The 16813-nt window shown below is 41.2% G+C and overlaps 3 protein-coding genes across 9 annotated transcripts; 2 read left to right on the top strand and 1 right to left on the bottom strand.

Moving 5' to 3' along the window:
• Nucleotides 1-963: 963 nt before the first annotated feature.
• Nucleotides 964-5105, top strand: LOC114451056 (RNA-binding protein 4B-like). 5 transcript variants are annotated; one of them, XR_003672166.1, is made up of 6 exons: nucleotides 964-1062; nucleotides 1519-1946; nucleotides 2039-2664; nucleotides 4123-4198; nucleotides 4381-4467; nucleotides 4716-5105. XR_003672166.1 is itself a non-coding variant. In XM_028429586.1 (4 exons), the coding sequence occupies exons 1-3, from the start codon at nucleotides 998-1000 to the stop codon at nucleotides 2641-2643; spliced, it is 1098 nt and encodes a 365-aa protein (XP_028285387.1). In that variant the 5' UTR covers nucleotides 964-997; the 3' UTR covers nucleotides 2644-2664; nucleotides 4123-5105. The 5 variants fall into 5 exon arrangements, 2 of the variants coding, with proteins under 2 accessions (XP_028285387.1, XP_028285386.1); XR_003672167.1 differs by having other exon boundaries at nucleotides 4355-4467; XR_003672165.1 differs by having other exon boundaries at nucleotides 4381-5105.
• A 1121-nt stretch (nucleotides 5106-6226) lies between these two features.
• tifa (TRAF interacting protein with forkhead associated domain) lies at nucleotides 6227-7481 on the bottom strand. 3 transcript variants are annotated; one of them, XM_028429417.1, is made up of 2 exons: nucleotides 7224-7481; nucleotides 6227-7077 (listed from the first exon to the last, which is right to left on the bottom strand). In XM_028429417.1, the coding sequence occupies exon 2, from the start codon at nucleotides 7020-7022 to the stop codon at nucleotides 6426-6428; it is 597 nt and encodes a 198-aa protein (XP_028285218.1). In that variant the 5' UTR covers nucleotides 7023-7077; nucleotides 7224-7481; the 3' UTR covers nucleotides 6227-6425. The 3 variants fall into 3 exon arrangements, with proteins under 3 accessions (XP_028285218.1, XP_028285217.1, XP_028285216.1); XM_028429416.1 differs by having other exon boundaries at nucleotides 6227-7071; XM_028429415.1 differs by having other exon boundaries at nucleotides 6227-7081; nucleotides 7225-7480.
• Nucleotides 7482-7687: 206 nt separating this feature from the next.
• On the top strand, nucleotides 7688-10574 carry LOC114450948 (RNA-binding protein 4.1-like). The gene is made up of 4 exons (XM_028429414.1): nucleotides 7688-8038; nucleotides 8512-8931; nucleotides 9015-9664; nucleotides 10007-10574. Exons 2-3 carry the CDS (start codon nucleotides 8523-8525, stop codon nucleotides 9641-9643), a joined length of 1038 nt encoding a protein of 345 aa, XP_028285215.1. The 5' UTR covers nucleotides 7688-8038; nucleotides 8512-8522; the 3' UTR covers nucleotides 9644-9664; nucleotides 10007-10574.
• The last annotated feature ends 6239 nt before the right edge of the window (nucleotides 10575-16813 follow it).

The raw sequence follows: 16813 nt of genomic DNA, 5'->3' as shown, positions 1-16813 counted from the left end.
TTAGCTTGCAGAGTGAGTATCTATAGTGCTAAAAATAATAATGTGGGCTATTTATTGTTCTGATGTGTAGTTAGAACATATGTGCCACCATCAGAGGGATGGTGTTGGTAGCATCGTCCTTTAAGGATGCTCCTGCAGCACATCCCAGAAGGCCCATAAAGACAGTAGGGACAGCTGTTTAGTTAAAAAGCATGACAGGTTTGTTTTGAGGTTTAAAGTACAGTAAAATTCAGATATATTTGCCAACATGATTGCAAACTATAAATACAGATAGCATTTCAGCTTTTGTTTTGGTTGTTAAACTAGTATGTGCAATTTAAACAATACATTTAATAAAATAATACATTCAGCAACATGTAGCCACTCAACATATGAGTCAAATCTTTGTGTGTTGGCAGAAGTTAAAAAATGTAAATGAGCAGGAATTGGATAATCTGAAATATTGTTAGAGATGCTCACAGATGCAATGTTATTCTATCAGCCTTTGTCTCCCCCTACTGGAGGTTTACTATCACAGGTCAGAGTCTACTTGATGTCCAACTTTCGTACTGCTATTACTTACTGTTTGTGGTATAGAGAGAGAAAAGCCATGAACGTGTATCTCCTAACTTGAACGAAATAAGTTGTATGGTGTCATTAAGTGTTAGTCTAAGCATGTGCGACTTTATTGATCTACATATCTGATTTTATATAATAAATGAATACATCAAATATATATGATTTTAAGAACACCTAAATTATTAACAACAATGTGTAAATAATATTTGACTTTTTCAATCTGTGATGTATTCTGAAAACCAGTTTATTGTTCAATTGCATTATACTCTAAAACTTGATTTGCTTTTCTACAAATTAAGGAAAACGTGTTATAAACACTCATATGTACGCTCTAACGCCACACCAACAGCCGTTTGGATAGAAATTTGACTTCATACATTCACCCAATCGCAGGCTGGGATTTTTGATTGACGAGCCTGTTCGCCAATCAGAGGACTACATGTGCTTATACCGCCAGCCAATTTCACTACATGTCTTCCTAGTCGGTTGTATTGATCCCAAGCGGTGAGTAGAGCGGATTTACGTGTCTTTCTCTGTCGTTTTCACATTATTGTCACAGCATTGAAATCATAGTTACAAATGTAGTCGGTAGTTGAACTTTATTGCATTGGGCAACTAATGTTATCTTGATGGTATGGTAGTTAGAAGCTAATGTTAGCTTGCTAATAGCTACACGGCTAGCTGTTATTCGGCCGGGAAGTGCAAACACGGAAACTTCTTTGACAAGTTTTTCCATAAGCGTGCTGTATTTTACGGTTTGTATGTTATTGACTAACACTAATAACACGATAACGTATGGCAAAATGTGTAATACGTTTAATTATAGTTTTGCCTCGCGGCCCTCTACAGTCGCCTCCATTACATGCTTTGCTTTCTATTTCCTGATAATGACGTCGCAGCTTCACTATTTGCCCCTATGATTGGTTCCCATGGTTAACCATGTACTGGTTTTTGTTGTAGACACGCACACTGGGCAGTAATGGTGAAGATATTTATCGGGAACCTGTCTCAGAACACTGAGAAGGATGAAATCGAAGCTTTGTTTACTCAGTACGGCACAGTCACAGAATGTGCCAAGTACAAAAACTACGCTTTCGTTCATATGGAGGACCGGAAGTCTGCTACCAAAGCCATCCGCGAGCTCCATCTCCATAAGCTGAATGGCAGACCCATCAATGTGGAGCCCAGCAGGGGGAAGAACCAGGGTCCGGTGAAACTCCACATAGCCAATGTAGAAAAAGGCTTCGACAAGGAGCTCCGTGATCTGTTTGAGGAGTATGGCACAGTCACAGAGTGTTCCATTGTCAAGAACTTTGCCTTTGTGCACATGTCTAATTATGATGAGGCCATGGATGCGTTACAGGGCTTGGATAACGCAGAGTTTCAAGGTATGTAAATGTGATAAAGTCTCCATTACAGTTTGTTTGCGGGTAGTATCTTAACTTTTGGATTTGAAGGACAATGTTTTTCTCTCTCTTAGGAAAGCGCATACACGTTCAGATATCAAAAAGCAGACCCAGAGGGGCACATGAGGAGGAGGACTATCTGCCTCCACCAAGCAGAGGTTATTATCCTCCTTATTATCCAGGGGACAGGCCTGACCCTCACTACAGAGGCCGCATGTCTGCTTACCCTCCTCCTCCACCGCCACCACCCCCTCCCCCGAGACGAGCACCTTATCCCGGCTATGGCGAGCGAGATCCCTATGGAGTGGTTGATTACTATGAGAAATACAGAGCCCATCCTTACAGCGCTGCAGGCTATGACGACAGACGTTCCAGTGCTATCCCCCCGCCGCCACCACCTCCCTCAGCACTGGTTAGAGAGCGTCTTGGAATGGGGTCAATTGACCCCTACGAGCGGCGCCCACTCCCTGCACCTCCCGGTTATATGGTCAGGGACCGAAGCCCCTTAAGAAGAGCACCCCCTCTGCCGGCTCCATCAGCTGGCAATGGGTTCTCCTATGAGAGGTCTCGGCTCTCGCCCACATCCAGGGCTCCGTTGTACGCTGCTCCCCGCCCCAGGGATTCGTATGCTGAGAGACTGCCACCTCCACCGCCACCACCTCGCTATGCAGGCTATTAGGTGCCAAGAGGATAATACAAGGTGAGAACACAGAGTGAATGTTTCATGACCTCATGAATCACATTGATACCAAAAAATATTCAGCTGAATCCGTAAGTTGCAGTAGAATGACACTTTAAATCGTAACCATCAGAACACTTAATACCTGTTGATCTAGTTTACCAGCAGAACTCTATGCAACCATTACACGTTTCTGCTTGCAACCTAAAACATTGCTGCTTTAACATCAAAGATCAGTCTTGCGCGAATCCTGAGATAAACGCGCTCCTTGACATGTGTGGTGTGCTCTTTTTCCAGGTTTAGAATATGACAAGATCGTCGTTGTCTGCTGATGTATGTGGCGCTATACACCCCCCTTCCCCCTCACGTCTATGGCGGATTGCGTTGCGTTCGCCTGAGACTTACTGGAAGATACTGTATTGCGGACAGCCCCGTACTTAAAATCATACGAATCCTTGTCAACAGTTCTTCTAAACTGGTCATGCCTTTTCTGTTCCTCTGCTTGTTTTGCTGTTAAATCCTGACATGTTTTACAGAATAGATTATTCCAGTGTGACACAGTGCTGTTCATGGCCAAAAACTAATTTTGCTTTTTCAATCTTACTAAATGAATATGGCCAGTTAGAAACTGACATATTTTCATAACAAGGGAATTCATATAAACTAAAATATATGTAGTCTTTGTAGACAAACGTATGGTATTCACACTGAACTGGTTGATTACAGATTGCTCATCAGTAGATTAAACTAAGTGCTTTAATATAAACATGGTGTGGGAGGTTGTATAATAATCTTAATAGGAGATTTGCGACATGTTAGCATGACATCAAAAGTTCCAGTGTGGATTTGTTTTATACACTTTGTGTTACCTTTTCTTGCGAAAAGTAGAATCTATAGCACCGTCATGTATTTCCTTTTACAAGTTGCTTTTTATTTGAAGGCTTTTTAATAAACAAATGAAACCAACCACTACATTTTAATTGTGAACTTATTCCTCGTTGCGTTAGCCTTTTACCATAACAACTAGTTTACACAGCCATTTTAACTCAGACTAGTTCGACACATGTTAGGTGATTGTTTCACAGCCCCCTGCTGGTGAAGCTACACCCGATCTGCGCTCCAGCGACAACTTTTGTGTTCACTCCAAACAACCAGTTGTGCAATGATGCGAAGTGAGTGCTATTATAAGCAGCTGGTCATACAAATTAACACCAGTTAATCGCAAAAATAACTGTACATAAAGTAGATTCTTATTCTTCCTTCCCGTTTGAGACCCTCATTACTTACTTTGTGTCAAATCCTAGCGGCAGAACAATAATTACGATGGCCTATGCTTGTAAACTTGCAACAGTACATCATAAATCTTGTAGCATTCTTCATTTCATTAAGTTCATGTTACATTTTAGTCACTTCATTATTTTCATATGTAGTAAAAACTGCATGTGGTCTTGGTATTCTTAGTATTTGTGCTCTTTGTAGGTTGTTAGTCTCTAAGCAGGAGATGGAAGCTCATGGTAAGTCATCCTCAGAAGATGTCCACCATCCTGAACATCAGGTAGATACTACTTTAACTCTGTTTCCTAACTTTTGTAATTCAATAAATAATGCAATGTTTCTACTTTCTTAGATTGGGTTAAAATCTAGGCAAATAAGTTTTGTACAGTCTGATTTGGGGGAAAAATATTTATTACACACTTCCTCTAATTTCTAGGCCTACCACCCTGTCTATGTTTACAGGCCTGTTGTCCCTCCTAACTCCTCTGGGTAGTAGAGAGACTGGAAGATTGGAAGCTGGAAATGATGTGATCAGAATGTCCTGTTAAGGTAAGGCTGCATTAATATAAATGTTGTTCAGTACAGGCATGTGCATGTAGTTGTCCTGTTTAAAGTGAACATGGCCATATTTTGTTAAAGAGAAATGCACCATTAAATATGACAAAATCTGCATTAAACTTTTCCATATGATTATAATATAGAAAATATTAGACATTTTTTTCAAATATAGGCAGATAGAGCTGTATAGTTTGTACACAATGCAGTTGGTGTGTGTGTGTTTTTTTTTCCCCCCATAGGAAGTGTATTTGGTCTGTTGGATGATGCGCTAAAGTGACAGTTCCAGTCCACTGGGAAACCTGCTTGTCTCCAGCAGATGGCATCAGAATCACAATTTGGTAGAGGACTTCGGTTGGACTGGTTTTTGACCTAAGAGATCAACCTGTATTGTATGTGCTACTGGATGCTTCAATTTCCCTCAGGATTAATAAACGTATCTATCTAGCTAATAACTGTTATCCTTCTGACCACTGCCTAACTGAAGCTATTAATTAGTATTGCTAATATTAGTGTTTTGGCATTCTCAAAATATGGAATATTTTTACATACAAAGGTTTTTATGCCTAGACCCAATATATTTTTAAGTCTTACTTTTTAAAACTTAATAAAATGCTGCATTTAAAATTCAACCCTCAGAATTGTTTATTCATCTAGCCTAGCTTTGCCAGTCTGTTAAAGGTCGTGTTACCAAAGCTTCCAAAACATGTATTTACCATTAATGCTCGACAGAAGTGAATCTCAGTGCAAGTGTTGACTGTTGAAATATCACTGTAACACAAGATTCCCTTTTTCAACGTGTACGGTACAGAGACACACTGATGAATCAACAAGCCACAAAACAAATCTTTTACTGTCACCTAATTTGTCATAATGTGTCAACTTCCTGATGAGATTGCACACATTTGCTTGTTCTGCAGTAACAGAAAGGGGACTACTGTAAACCAGCTTTTGAAAAGCTTTCTGTATTGATTTGTGTTGTTGCAGCAGGGTGAAGCAGGTTTTGGGTGAAGCAAAATACATGCTGGATGGGTAGTCATCTCATTTGAATTACTCAACTGAACGTATGAATCCTGAACTGCCAAAAGTGAGAAGTGTCTTTTTCCTCTATTCCGTTTTTTAGGTTAAGAGTGACAATACTTGAGTTCAAATGAGGTTTCCAGGGAGCACACTGAATGCAGTGGACTTCTGAGAAATCATGGGTGGTGTTTGGCATCTTAGTAGTTTCATAGGGGCGGCTTGACCGTGATGACATTCCTACATGTTGATGATTAGCATTGTCACAACACTATTTGATCTCCTCCTGATATGGTTAGGTGAAGATGCCATGAAGTATTTCCTGCTAAATTTAAAAACCAGATAGGACTTTGTCTGAGGATAACATGTAATTTTGGACCTTTCCCGAGTCAGATTACCTGACCTTTGTCTACTATTGTTTACAAAGCATGAGAACTAGCTCTATGGAGTGTGCTGCACTTGACCTAAATCCGGTTGAAAGCTGATGCATGGCCTGTCTATGGCATCAGAATTTGTTTTTGTTTAATCCTGTCATGCGGACTAGTGGACCTAAAAAATAATGTGATAACAAATAAACAATATTTTTAGGCGTTTGTACTTTGACTAAAGGTGCATTTAGTTTTTCAGTTAACTGGTTCTTATAAACCTGTAACCTGAGCTCACGTAGAGCTATTTTATCTTAAGCAGAATCGACAAACCTGTTTCCAGCTTTGATCAACAACAATGTACACAAAAGTGTTACACAAAATAGTTTAATGTGCTCAAGGTGAAAATGTAGGAGCAAAAAGACAAGAAAGTAAGATCACAGCTTGTTACAGTAGACATGCAAAATAAGACTATGATTTCACATTACAAAGAGGGATACAAATATCAATGTGAACTCTAATGTAACAATAGGATGGGAGTTTGAATTCACTTTAAAGTCTCAGTGTACATTAATGGTTCATCATGAGAACCATGAGAGTCTCATCAGTCTCCAACGGACCAAGTGCTCTGATATCAGATGGGAAACTATTCATCACACATGAGCCTGTCTCTGTGACAGGTGTCACACTAGGCACACATGTGCATGTCTCCCTGGATGGAGGCGCCACCAGCACCTCAAACTCCACCTCAAAGCTTGCTTTGGCCTCGCCTGACTCCCGGATGATCAGCAACTCATACTCCCCAAACCGGATCAGAGCCTTGTCTGGAAGATCCATCTTCTCCAGGTAGTCCAGTGCCGAGCTGTTCACAGACAGCTGTCCCCTCTGGCTCAGATTCTGGATGGTGAACAGCATGTCAGACCCCGGGGGGCTACGGTAGGCGTGTAGGGCCAGCTGTTTGCGGGACACGCGGCAGTCCACCAAGGCGTAGCTGCAGGCCTGACCATCACGCCCCAGCCTGAGGGGGTCATCTGCAGAGTGTTTGCTCCTGGTTCCCACTGGGAGCAGACTATAGAGTGGCTTACAACTCTGCTGTGGGTGGTAAAGCTTGATGTGGAGGCAGGTCAGGAGATCCTCCTCTGTCTCAATTGTCTGAGACACATTCATTATGAAGATCCTGATCAAATCAGTAAAGACCTTCAGTGATAAAAAAAAAAAAAAAAAACCTGTTGGGACATAAGCCAAACAAAACATTAGGCATTTTGTGACATTTTTCAGCTTGGGATGAATAAAGTATTTTTATTCTATATAGTGACAAACAAAATGCATATATAAAACAACATATTCCATTGTCAGATTTTTGTCTTACTTTTTGAAGATCCTGCAGCTTTTCACCGGAAAGTGAATCAAACTCTAAACAGTGAAGAACGATGCAGCTGCTTCAACGACAACAGGAAGACTTCTGCCCCTCTACTTCAGCCAAGCTGTTATCTTCTGTTAACTGGTTTCGTCATCCTCTCACAAGACTCGCAGTGCTGCTTTCAAGTGCAAATCCGGAAATCTCGGAATCACATTGTTTACTGATACTTGTTGTAGTTTTCCAATCCGTCTATTGTTGACAACGTCTGAACATAGAAACACAACCAATGAAACGTAATCATTATGCTAATTAAGATGAACGATTAGACTTTTATAGGCCTATTTAATAATGAGCCGTGGTGGGTAATGTTATTCTCACTCCCCTCGGTAAACCAGCAGCACCAGAACGTCACTTTCCTAACTTGGAAATTCCCCGCTGATGAAACTGAAACAAAGTCCCTAGGCGATATGTTTTCAGGCTTGCCATCGTTGTGCAGCATTTACAAGCACAGTGGGAAGGACCTAAATATAAAATCTTACACAGCGTTTTTTTTAAACCTCACTCCCCTTTAGTTCACCGACCCATATTAGTCAAAAGCAGCTATAGTTAACGATATACTTGGACGGGGATTTCTGATTAGGGACAAAACAAAGTGTACTTTCAAAAACTTTCTCTGTTCTTTCTGGACAGTGGGGGGCGCTGTGGTTGTCTGCTAGGAAACACTGCAGACAAAGAAGTCGAGCAGGAAGGCCCATAACAAGCGGAAGTCGGCGTAAGGAAAGCAATCGATAAGCAGCCTTTGTTGCGCCCGCCGGGTGAAAAGGTAAGCAAAATGTATACACGTTCGTTGTAAAAAATAACTTTTCCAAAATTTCCAAATTGTTTAACAATTTACGAACTTAGTCTGATTGTACGTATCTGCGTTTGTGCAGTTCTGCATGTGGGAGCGTCGCTAGGCTAGTAAGCTAACCATAAAAATACTAGCAGATCTCTAAACCGCGCCGTGAAGCCAGGTTTATACATGACTGCTTTTACACACTTAAAATGTGACTGGGAAAATGTTATAATTAAATTTGATAATTCTCGCAAAATAATTCCTTTTGGCTGCATAACATGATATGAGGTCAGCCATACGGCAATGAAGATTTAGCCTGTCACAGCAAACGATACGTATTTACACAGTAATACCATGCTTCTTTAAACTTTTTTATACTGAATTATTTAATAATAAACTACTCGTGTATTTTTTCTGGTCTCAATCTACCTAACCAACGTCTTTATTTTGTGTCGAAACAGATCTTTTAACAATGGTGAAGATATTTGTTGGAAATCTGCCCCGGGAGGCAAACGAGGAAGAAATCAAGGCACTCTTCACTGAGTACGGCACCGTAACAGAGTGTGACATCATCAAAAATTATGCCTTTGTCCACATGGATGACCGCAAGGCCGCCACAAAAGCCATTAAGAATCTGCACCTCTACAAGCTTCACGGCACACCAATCAACGTGGAAGCAAGTCGTGGGAAGAACCAGGGCTCAGTCAAACTGCACGTAGCAAACGTGGAGAAGGGAGCTGACGATGAGCTCCGAGCTATTTTTGAAGAGTATGGCACTGTGACGGAGTGTGCTGTTGTGAAGAATTTTGCTTTTGTACACATGTCCAACTCTGATGAGGCCATGGATGCCATAAAGGGACTGGACAACACTCAGTTTCAAGGTAGGTTCAGGATATACTTTTAAGTTAGGAAATCATTATGCAGTTTTGTTTCCTGTAACCTTTTCTTTTATTTCTTAATTTAGGCAAACGCATCCATGTTCAGATTTCAAAGAGCCGCCCCAGATATGAGGAACAGGATGACTACCCCCCACCCCCACCAGACAGAGGCTACTGGCCCCCACGCTACCCAGGAGACAGGCATGAGCCGCCTCCACCCGGCTACATGAGGGGCCGTCTTAGTCATATACCCCCAGGTTACCCTGCCCCTCCTCTACCTCCCCCTCCCCCTAGGCGAGCCGTTTATCCCGACCGTCCCTATGATGCTGAGAGGGACAGATATGGCGTGGTAGATTACTACGAGAAGTACAGAGCCCGTCCATATGGCATCGCCTCCTATGAGGACCAGCGTCCTGGCGCCCCTCCTCCTCCCCCTCCTCCATCAGGCGTCGTCCGAGATCGTCTTATGACCTCGTCGCTTGACCCGTATGAGCGTCGACCCCTTCCTCCACCTCCGTCCTCGTACTACGCCCGAGATCGCAGCCCCCTCAGGAGACCACCTAGCACAACAATGCCCCCTTCAAGTAATGGCTACTCCTACGAGCGCTCCCGACTCTCTCCGGTTTCCCGGGTCCCTGCATACGGAGTTCCACGCGCAAGGGATCCCTACGCTGAGCGGCTGCCTCCGCCACCGCCTGCACGCTACGCTTATTAAGCAAGGCCTCGGCATGTAAAGGTGAGAATAGGTCTGAAGTCGACTGGGTCATAACTTATAGGGCCATTCGTCCCTGTAAAGGCAGAGGCAGCTTGTGAATTGTCCCGCACGCTGTAGATCTTATGGAGAAAACAAGCATGCGTTCAAGGTGGTGATTGTTGGTAGGTCACACCCATCATTAAATTGGATTTTCAGCTAATATCATCTTTAAATCTGTGCCATCTCTGACTGGAGAACGGATCTCGATATACAACTCGATGACAAGTCAACAATTAGATTTTTTTTTTTTTAAAAACAGATGGAACAGCATGCTCTCAACAGTTGCAGGTAGTTCACTTGTGTCATTTGCTCTCTTTTTTTCAGGATTGTTGTCCAACTGCGTCGCCGCTCGCTGCCTCCTGATGCACGTGACACTATCCTCTTCCTGTCTGAGGCTGAGCGCGTAACGTTCCCCTGCGGCGCTCACGGGAGGAACCAAAATGCCGATGCCCACGTCTGTTTTTGTTTGTTATTTTGGGATAGATTTTACATTCGTATTTTTTTCTTCTGACTGTTTTAGAACGTAACTGTGCTGTAGCATTTTTAATGATTTGACGTCTCAGTTAGGCGTTTTTTTCTTTTCTTATATTTCTACTTTTCGGTTTAATTAAGATGTTGTGTGATGCCATAGTAAGCTGAATAAGTTCAGCTGCAATTTTTAGGCGATACTTGTGACTGTAGAAATGACTGAAGTTTGGTATTAAATTTAAGTTGGATCAATGTAAAACCTTTCATCATAAATCAAATTTTCATGTGGCGTTGCTGTGAAAATTACAATGTAAAAATGTAGGACTACAAATATAGGAAATAACTGTTGAGTGGGCAGTTAGCGCAAATCGTTTACATATCCATTGTTCAACTCTTATTTCAAATAAAACCGATTTGTGCAGTAGTGATCACATATGAGCTCATATGAAATCATGCAAACCGCTAAATGATCTCTGTATAACCGTTTAACCTGCTGTTCTTTCGAAAACCTGCAACGACCCTCCGCTTTTTAGTGACGAAATTACGCAAAACAAGCTTGTCTCAGTCGTCACGCTAAATTTACAAAAATCTTGTCTGCTTTGATTTTATTATCCATCAGCCCTCCTAACTTGTCCCTGTTAGTTGGAACTCAGGTGTAACTCTCCAGTCACACTCAACCATGTAAGACTTCTTGGCTAGTTTACCTCAGATCTGTGGAGGGGTGGGGGGATGACATCAGAAGCTGCTGAAGACCTTCAGAGTGGAGAAGGTAAGTCAAGGGCTGGCTCAGAGATAATGCAGGTATTTGTTCACATGTCAGTAATACTAGATAATTTAGTACACAGGGAGGGAGGGGAATGCACTTTGATTATGTTCAAATCCAGGGGCACAAGCTATCACCATGCAGCTTACTGTTATATATCTATACATACACACCCATCAGCCACAACCATAAAACCACATGGCTTGTGTTTGTTGTATGCATAGCCAGCCAGGCAAGCCACTTCCTTCTATTATTCCACAGTCCAGGTCTGATGGTCCTGTGCCCTTTGTAGGCTTTTCAATGTTGCCATGGACCCCTTAACCATTCTGTACATAATGCATGCAGCATCTTCTCTGGGATCTGATCACATCAGCCAGTCTTGGGTGACCATAAACCTATTACCAGTTCTTGCTGCCTTGTCACTAATGAATTTTTTTAGGCTTCCAACAAAACTTATAGAACTGAATGTCCACTTGCTGCCTCGTATGCATTTGTGCTCCTGTGGTTGTAATGTTGTGGCTGATGGGGTAAATTTAGCAGCAGGGAGTTGATTGATAGAGAAATAAGCATTTGGGATAGCTAGGTTTGATGAAGCTGCACAGGACTTAGTGTTTTGACCAAGTAGACCTGAAGAAAATGAGACAAATGTTTTGTAAGACAGTTGTAAAAACAAAATTCACAAGACAGTGAAATAGTTATATTATTTTACATACAGAATTTTGATGAGTTTAAGTACTTGGCATTGTGTTGACATCTTTGTGTTGACTCTGACCTGCATGAATAAAGTTATTTAAAACAATGAAATTGATTCACTGTTGATAATTGTCATTACACAGACTTCATTTTCTCACTTCAATAGTCAATTCAATTCAATTCAGTTTTATTTATATAGCACATTTTACAATCAGAAATTGTCTCAAAGTGCTTCACAGAAACCCAGAGGGTGAGACCCAGAGCCTGAATCCCCTTAAGAGCACTGTAGCAAGGAAAAACCCCCTTTAAGAGGAAGAAACCTTGAGTAGGATCCGTCTACTTAAGGAGGAACCAGTCCTACGGCCAGTCGGCCGGGTAGAGGAGGAGAAGAAGAGGGAGACAGGACAGAGAGGATAAAGGAGAGAGAGAGAGAGGAGCAAACATGCAGCAAACATGACAAGCAAGTTGAAACAGTGATTATATTATAATGGATATCATATATCGTCAGTCCATAAGTAGTAATAGTAATTTGATAGTAATCAAAACAAAGATGGGTAGCAGGGGCTAGTGAAGTCAATGAGCACAAATAGTCATTGGGTCATTTCATAATGTATAGGACACAAGAATTTGTCTTGCCCTGTGCTGCTGGCTTGTTGATGCAGAAGCCAAGCTTACTCTTTAACTAGCTTGCAAGTAAGAAAAGGTTTCATTTCTGCCTTGCTGAGCTTGGTATAAGCAAAGTACTTAATGCTGCATATATTTTATTGTCTGTAGAAGTAGTATACTTTAATCACACATTTGTGTTGTGGAAAAAGCACTGAATTCTCTCTTTTAGCCTCCAAAGACACTTACTTTCAACCACCTGTCGCCTCCATTTGTGTTTGTAACTTAACGGGCTGTCTTCATGGGACTGAAAATTGTTGGTTTTGTGATGTACTTATGAGTTCACTACTGCCATTACTCAGCATTATTATAAGTTATACATTGCAGATGTGAGATCCTGTAATGTGGTATAATCAATGATGTATTTAATGAAATGCATGTTGTCTTTTTGCAAGAGTAGAAGAAGGAGCAGGACAGCAACCCTGCAGTCCGTGTGGAACCAAAAGGTTAACATAACTTTATGCCATGGTAACACATGATTGAATGAGGCTATGTCAAACAGCAACGGGAAAGAGAACAGGACACTGAAATGACTAAGGACAATGTCTGAATGAAAAAGAGTCGTATTGAGTCGAAAGGCTGTAATAAAAAACAAGTTTCAGCAAAACTGTCCACCTGCTGCTCACTTTATCTACATTGTTAACACATTTTCTGAAGCAGATGATTTACTCACATTTATTCACTTTGGTAAACTTACGATGCGTTAAATTTCAAGAAATGACATATAAATATGATGTGTAAGCATTCTGAGAGCAAAGTGTTTACCAACACTCTCTGGCCCACTGGTGTACCCTGAGCCAGAGAGGAACTCGTACCACCAGCGAAACACCTCTGGCTCACAGCATAGAGGGAAAGAGGTATGTGTTCCACATTGAACACTGCAGAACTTGTCTGTACTAATTATAAAAAATGCAGGAAATGCCTATTAATGAATATCAGTGTAAATTTTGAGTGATCAATGTTTAACAATAAATCATTGCAACAATTAGTTTCTTAAAGGAGGAGTCTCTTGTACTGAGGTGCTCCCTTCATTTCTCTCTTCTCATCTCCTGCAGGATTTGTCAGATTCAGCCACCTCTGTGGGTGGGCTCTGATTCACATCAGCTTTGTGTGAACAGCATCACTTACTGGACATCTCTTTCACTGGCTGAAGAGGGACTTGGCATCAGAAGGGAAATGATGTGATCTAGAGTGACTTTTCAGTTTGACACGCTTAAAAAAAATTAAAAAAAACAAGCAGCATTGCGGGCCCTCGCACACCTTGTGATCTGAGGGGCCATCGCAGTCTCCTCTCCTCTGCTCTCGTCTCCTATACTCTCCTCTCATTTCCAGAGATGTACAACAAACACATGTTCACAAGACAAAGTTTCTGTTGCCAGTAGGTGGGTAGGCGCTATGACTGTATCATCAAATTAACATATCTGTTCAGACTTGGGTCCATAGGGGGTGATACATATTCGTGCCAATTTTCATGATCCTACTCAAAACAGGCCAGGGGGGCAGGCAGAAAAACCTATGAAAACACAACATTTTGTGTAGCCAGTAGGTGGCGCTCTGTCAAAACCTCAATATTGTTGTATAGATGTGTTTAGGGTCAGACTCTGATCATACGTGACATTTGGTACAGATCGAACGGTAAACACAGCAGTTATAGCGACTTCCTGTTTCCTGTGAAATCGCCAAACTTTGAGGCCACGCCCCCGCCACACCGTAAGACTTTTGTAAGAGTATTGGAATGCGTCTATTCCCTATGGTGTCCGGGGTGGACACAGTGAATTTCAGCTCAATTGGATGAAGTATGCGACGCGTGAAAAATTTTGTAGGAGGGTCACAAATTGCCAAAAATGGCCACAAAATTTAAAATGGCGCACTTCCTGTTGGGTTTGGACGGGGTGTCCAAGAGACTTTTCTTTGTGCGTCTTGGGGTGATACATATGTGCGCCAAATTTCACGACCCTGTTTCAAACAAGGCAGAGACGTTAGGGGGCATTTTTCCATGTGCAGTGCAATGAGCCCTATTGAATCCTAAGGGGTTCAATAGGGCTCTTGCACCGTTCGGTGCTCGGGCCCTACAAATCACACATTGTGCAAGACAACCTCCAGTAGAACAGCAGGTGTCTTATAAACTACATCACACCCTGTCAGAGGCACGTAATCTATGTTGTTTCTATGACGACCCTCTGTACTAGCCTGCCAAAAACACCCACATTTTTAGAACATCAAAAAGGACTATCAAAGGGACATGCTCAAACATAGCAGATGACAGTTTTTCCACCAGGCAACAACCAAACAAAATGTTGTCAGCTTGTATGTAATTATCAAACTCATTACAGTGTCCGCCCTGTCACATGATCCACTATTGTAGCTCCGATGACATCAGTAATTCTATTTCTTCTTACCCTTCCTCCTTCCTCTTCACCTCCTCGTCCTCTTCCTCTTCCTCCTGCTTCCTCATGTCCTCATCCTCCTCTAATTCTCACTCTTCTCAGTTTCCTTCTCCCTCCATTGTTCTCCACACTGAAGCTTACCTGTGGCTTATTCACAGAGCTCATGCTGATTGCAAAGTGAACTAATGATGTAAAACAGTTCTCACATGTGACAGTGTAGCCAGACAGTTGGCAAAATAGTGTAAATACTAGCCATACATGTGTATAGTTTTACTAGGAGTGTGTTGATCATTTGGAAGTTGTGTGTAAAGCAGTGAGTTGTGTTTACAGTTCAGCAAAAACAGTGCTGTGAAGTGGATTATATTTATACATTTGCAAATTGTGTGTTACAAAAGTGCAAATTGAGTGTAAAGCAGTTTTTTGGCTTTTAGTTTTGCAAACTCAGTGAGTGATTTTGCTATAACTATTAATAGTTTTAGAAATTGTGCTATAAGAATCATTGTTAGTGTTTAAGCAATCAGAAAAAACTGTAACTGAAAACACATCTGGCTTTTGCTTTCTCTGTGCACAAGGTCTGTCCATGTGAGGTCAAACTTTTGTCATAAATAGTTCTAGAAACACACAGGGATTCAAATTTCAAGTATGAATGTCTATTCACACACATCAAAACAAACACTAGAAAACATACAATTTCACTGAAAGAGAGAGAAAATCAGTCTCATTGTCTCTCTGGGTCCGGCCACAGAATTTCATCAACATCACATGCAATGTCTTCTAGTCCAAGTCACCGGGGAACATGTCTCCTGGAGTGCCGTATCCAGGCCTGACATGATGCCTGGTCCATATCCTCGCATGCCTCCTTCCAGATGCTGGATGTCTAGTAATTCTGTGGAGTAACAGTTTCAGTTTTACATGTACAGTATTGCAAATTAGTGTAAAGCAGTGTTTTTGCTTTTAGTTTTGCAAACTCAGTGAGTGATTTTGCTATACCTATACATTTGCTATAACTATTAATAGTTTTAGAAATTGTGCTATAAGAATCATTGTTAGTGTTTAAGCATTCAGAAAAAACTTTAAACACTATGATGAATGGAAAACACTTCTCCATTCATCATTATGGCTTGGGACATTTTTTGGGGTTCAGTGTTACACTGACTACAGATAGTACATACATAAGTGTGTTGTAAAATATTTGAGAATATTGTTTTTATACTCAGAACACACAAATACACAGTAAAATTGTATTTTATTTTTCCTGCAAAAACAATGTACACAGTGTACATCCCATTCCCATACCCAACCAAGAAAAAGTTGCACATACACTACATACAAAACAACAGAAGAATTTACTGTATACAGTTAGAGTACAAAACAAAAAAACAAACAAAAAACAAAAAAAACAATGCTGCATCCTCCCTTATGTTGCAGTCTGGCCAGAGCACCTCATCCACATGTTACATATGAAATATGTAACAGAGTGGAGAGATAGTCTAGAGACAATAGAGAACGTTCTCTGAGTGACTATTTCTCCAGTTCTCAGCCATTTGGAGATAAGTTTCAATCAAACTTTAACTGATTCCACCCTTTGTACTCGACGCACAGGGTGTGTGCGTGTCCACATGCCCTAATGGGAGGGGGTTACTCCCCGTACATATGAAGTATGTAACGGAGTCGAGAGATAGTCTCTTCACTCAGAGAACCAGGGTTACATCATAATCTAAATGTTCTGGTCCCTGTGCTCATTAGGGGGCCTTGATGACACCAATGATCCTAACCACTGCACACCTCAAGACCTGCTGTTTTGGAGATGCTCTGTTATCAAACATTCACATTTGGCTCATTTTAAAGTAACCTAGATTCACAATTTTCCTGCTTCCAACACATGATATTTAAGAAGTCACTGTTGCTGCCTAGTTTAACCCATTGTAACCTGATAGACAATGTTGTTCACTCCACTTGACAATGTTTTTAATGTATGACTGATGGGTATAGACAGTAACAGTTAATGATAAGAATAACAATTTCCTTTTCTTATAAAGAAAGAAAAAAACCTCTTGACAATTTAAGCAAGTTTAGACCATAGATTTTAGGAAGTGGATAACTCATTGGAAAGATTTAAACTTCATATATACTTTGTTTAAAAACAGACAAAAAATT

This window comes from Parambassis ranga, chromosome 18, assembly GCF_900634625.1.
Source record: "Parambassis ranga chromosome 18, fParRan2.1, whole genome shotgun sequence".
In the NCBI taxonomy this organism is placed as follows: domain Eukaryota; kingdom Metazoa; phylum Chordata; class Actinopteri; family Ambassidae; genus Parambassis; species Parambassis ranga.
Note: the sequence above shows the minus strand (reverse complement) of the source record. Positions and strands in the feature narration are given on the sequence as shown.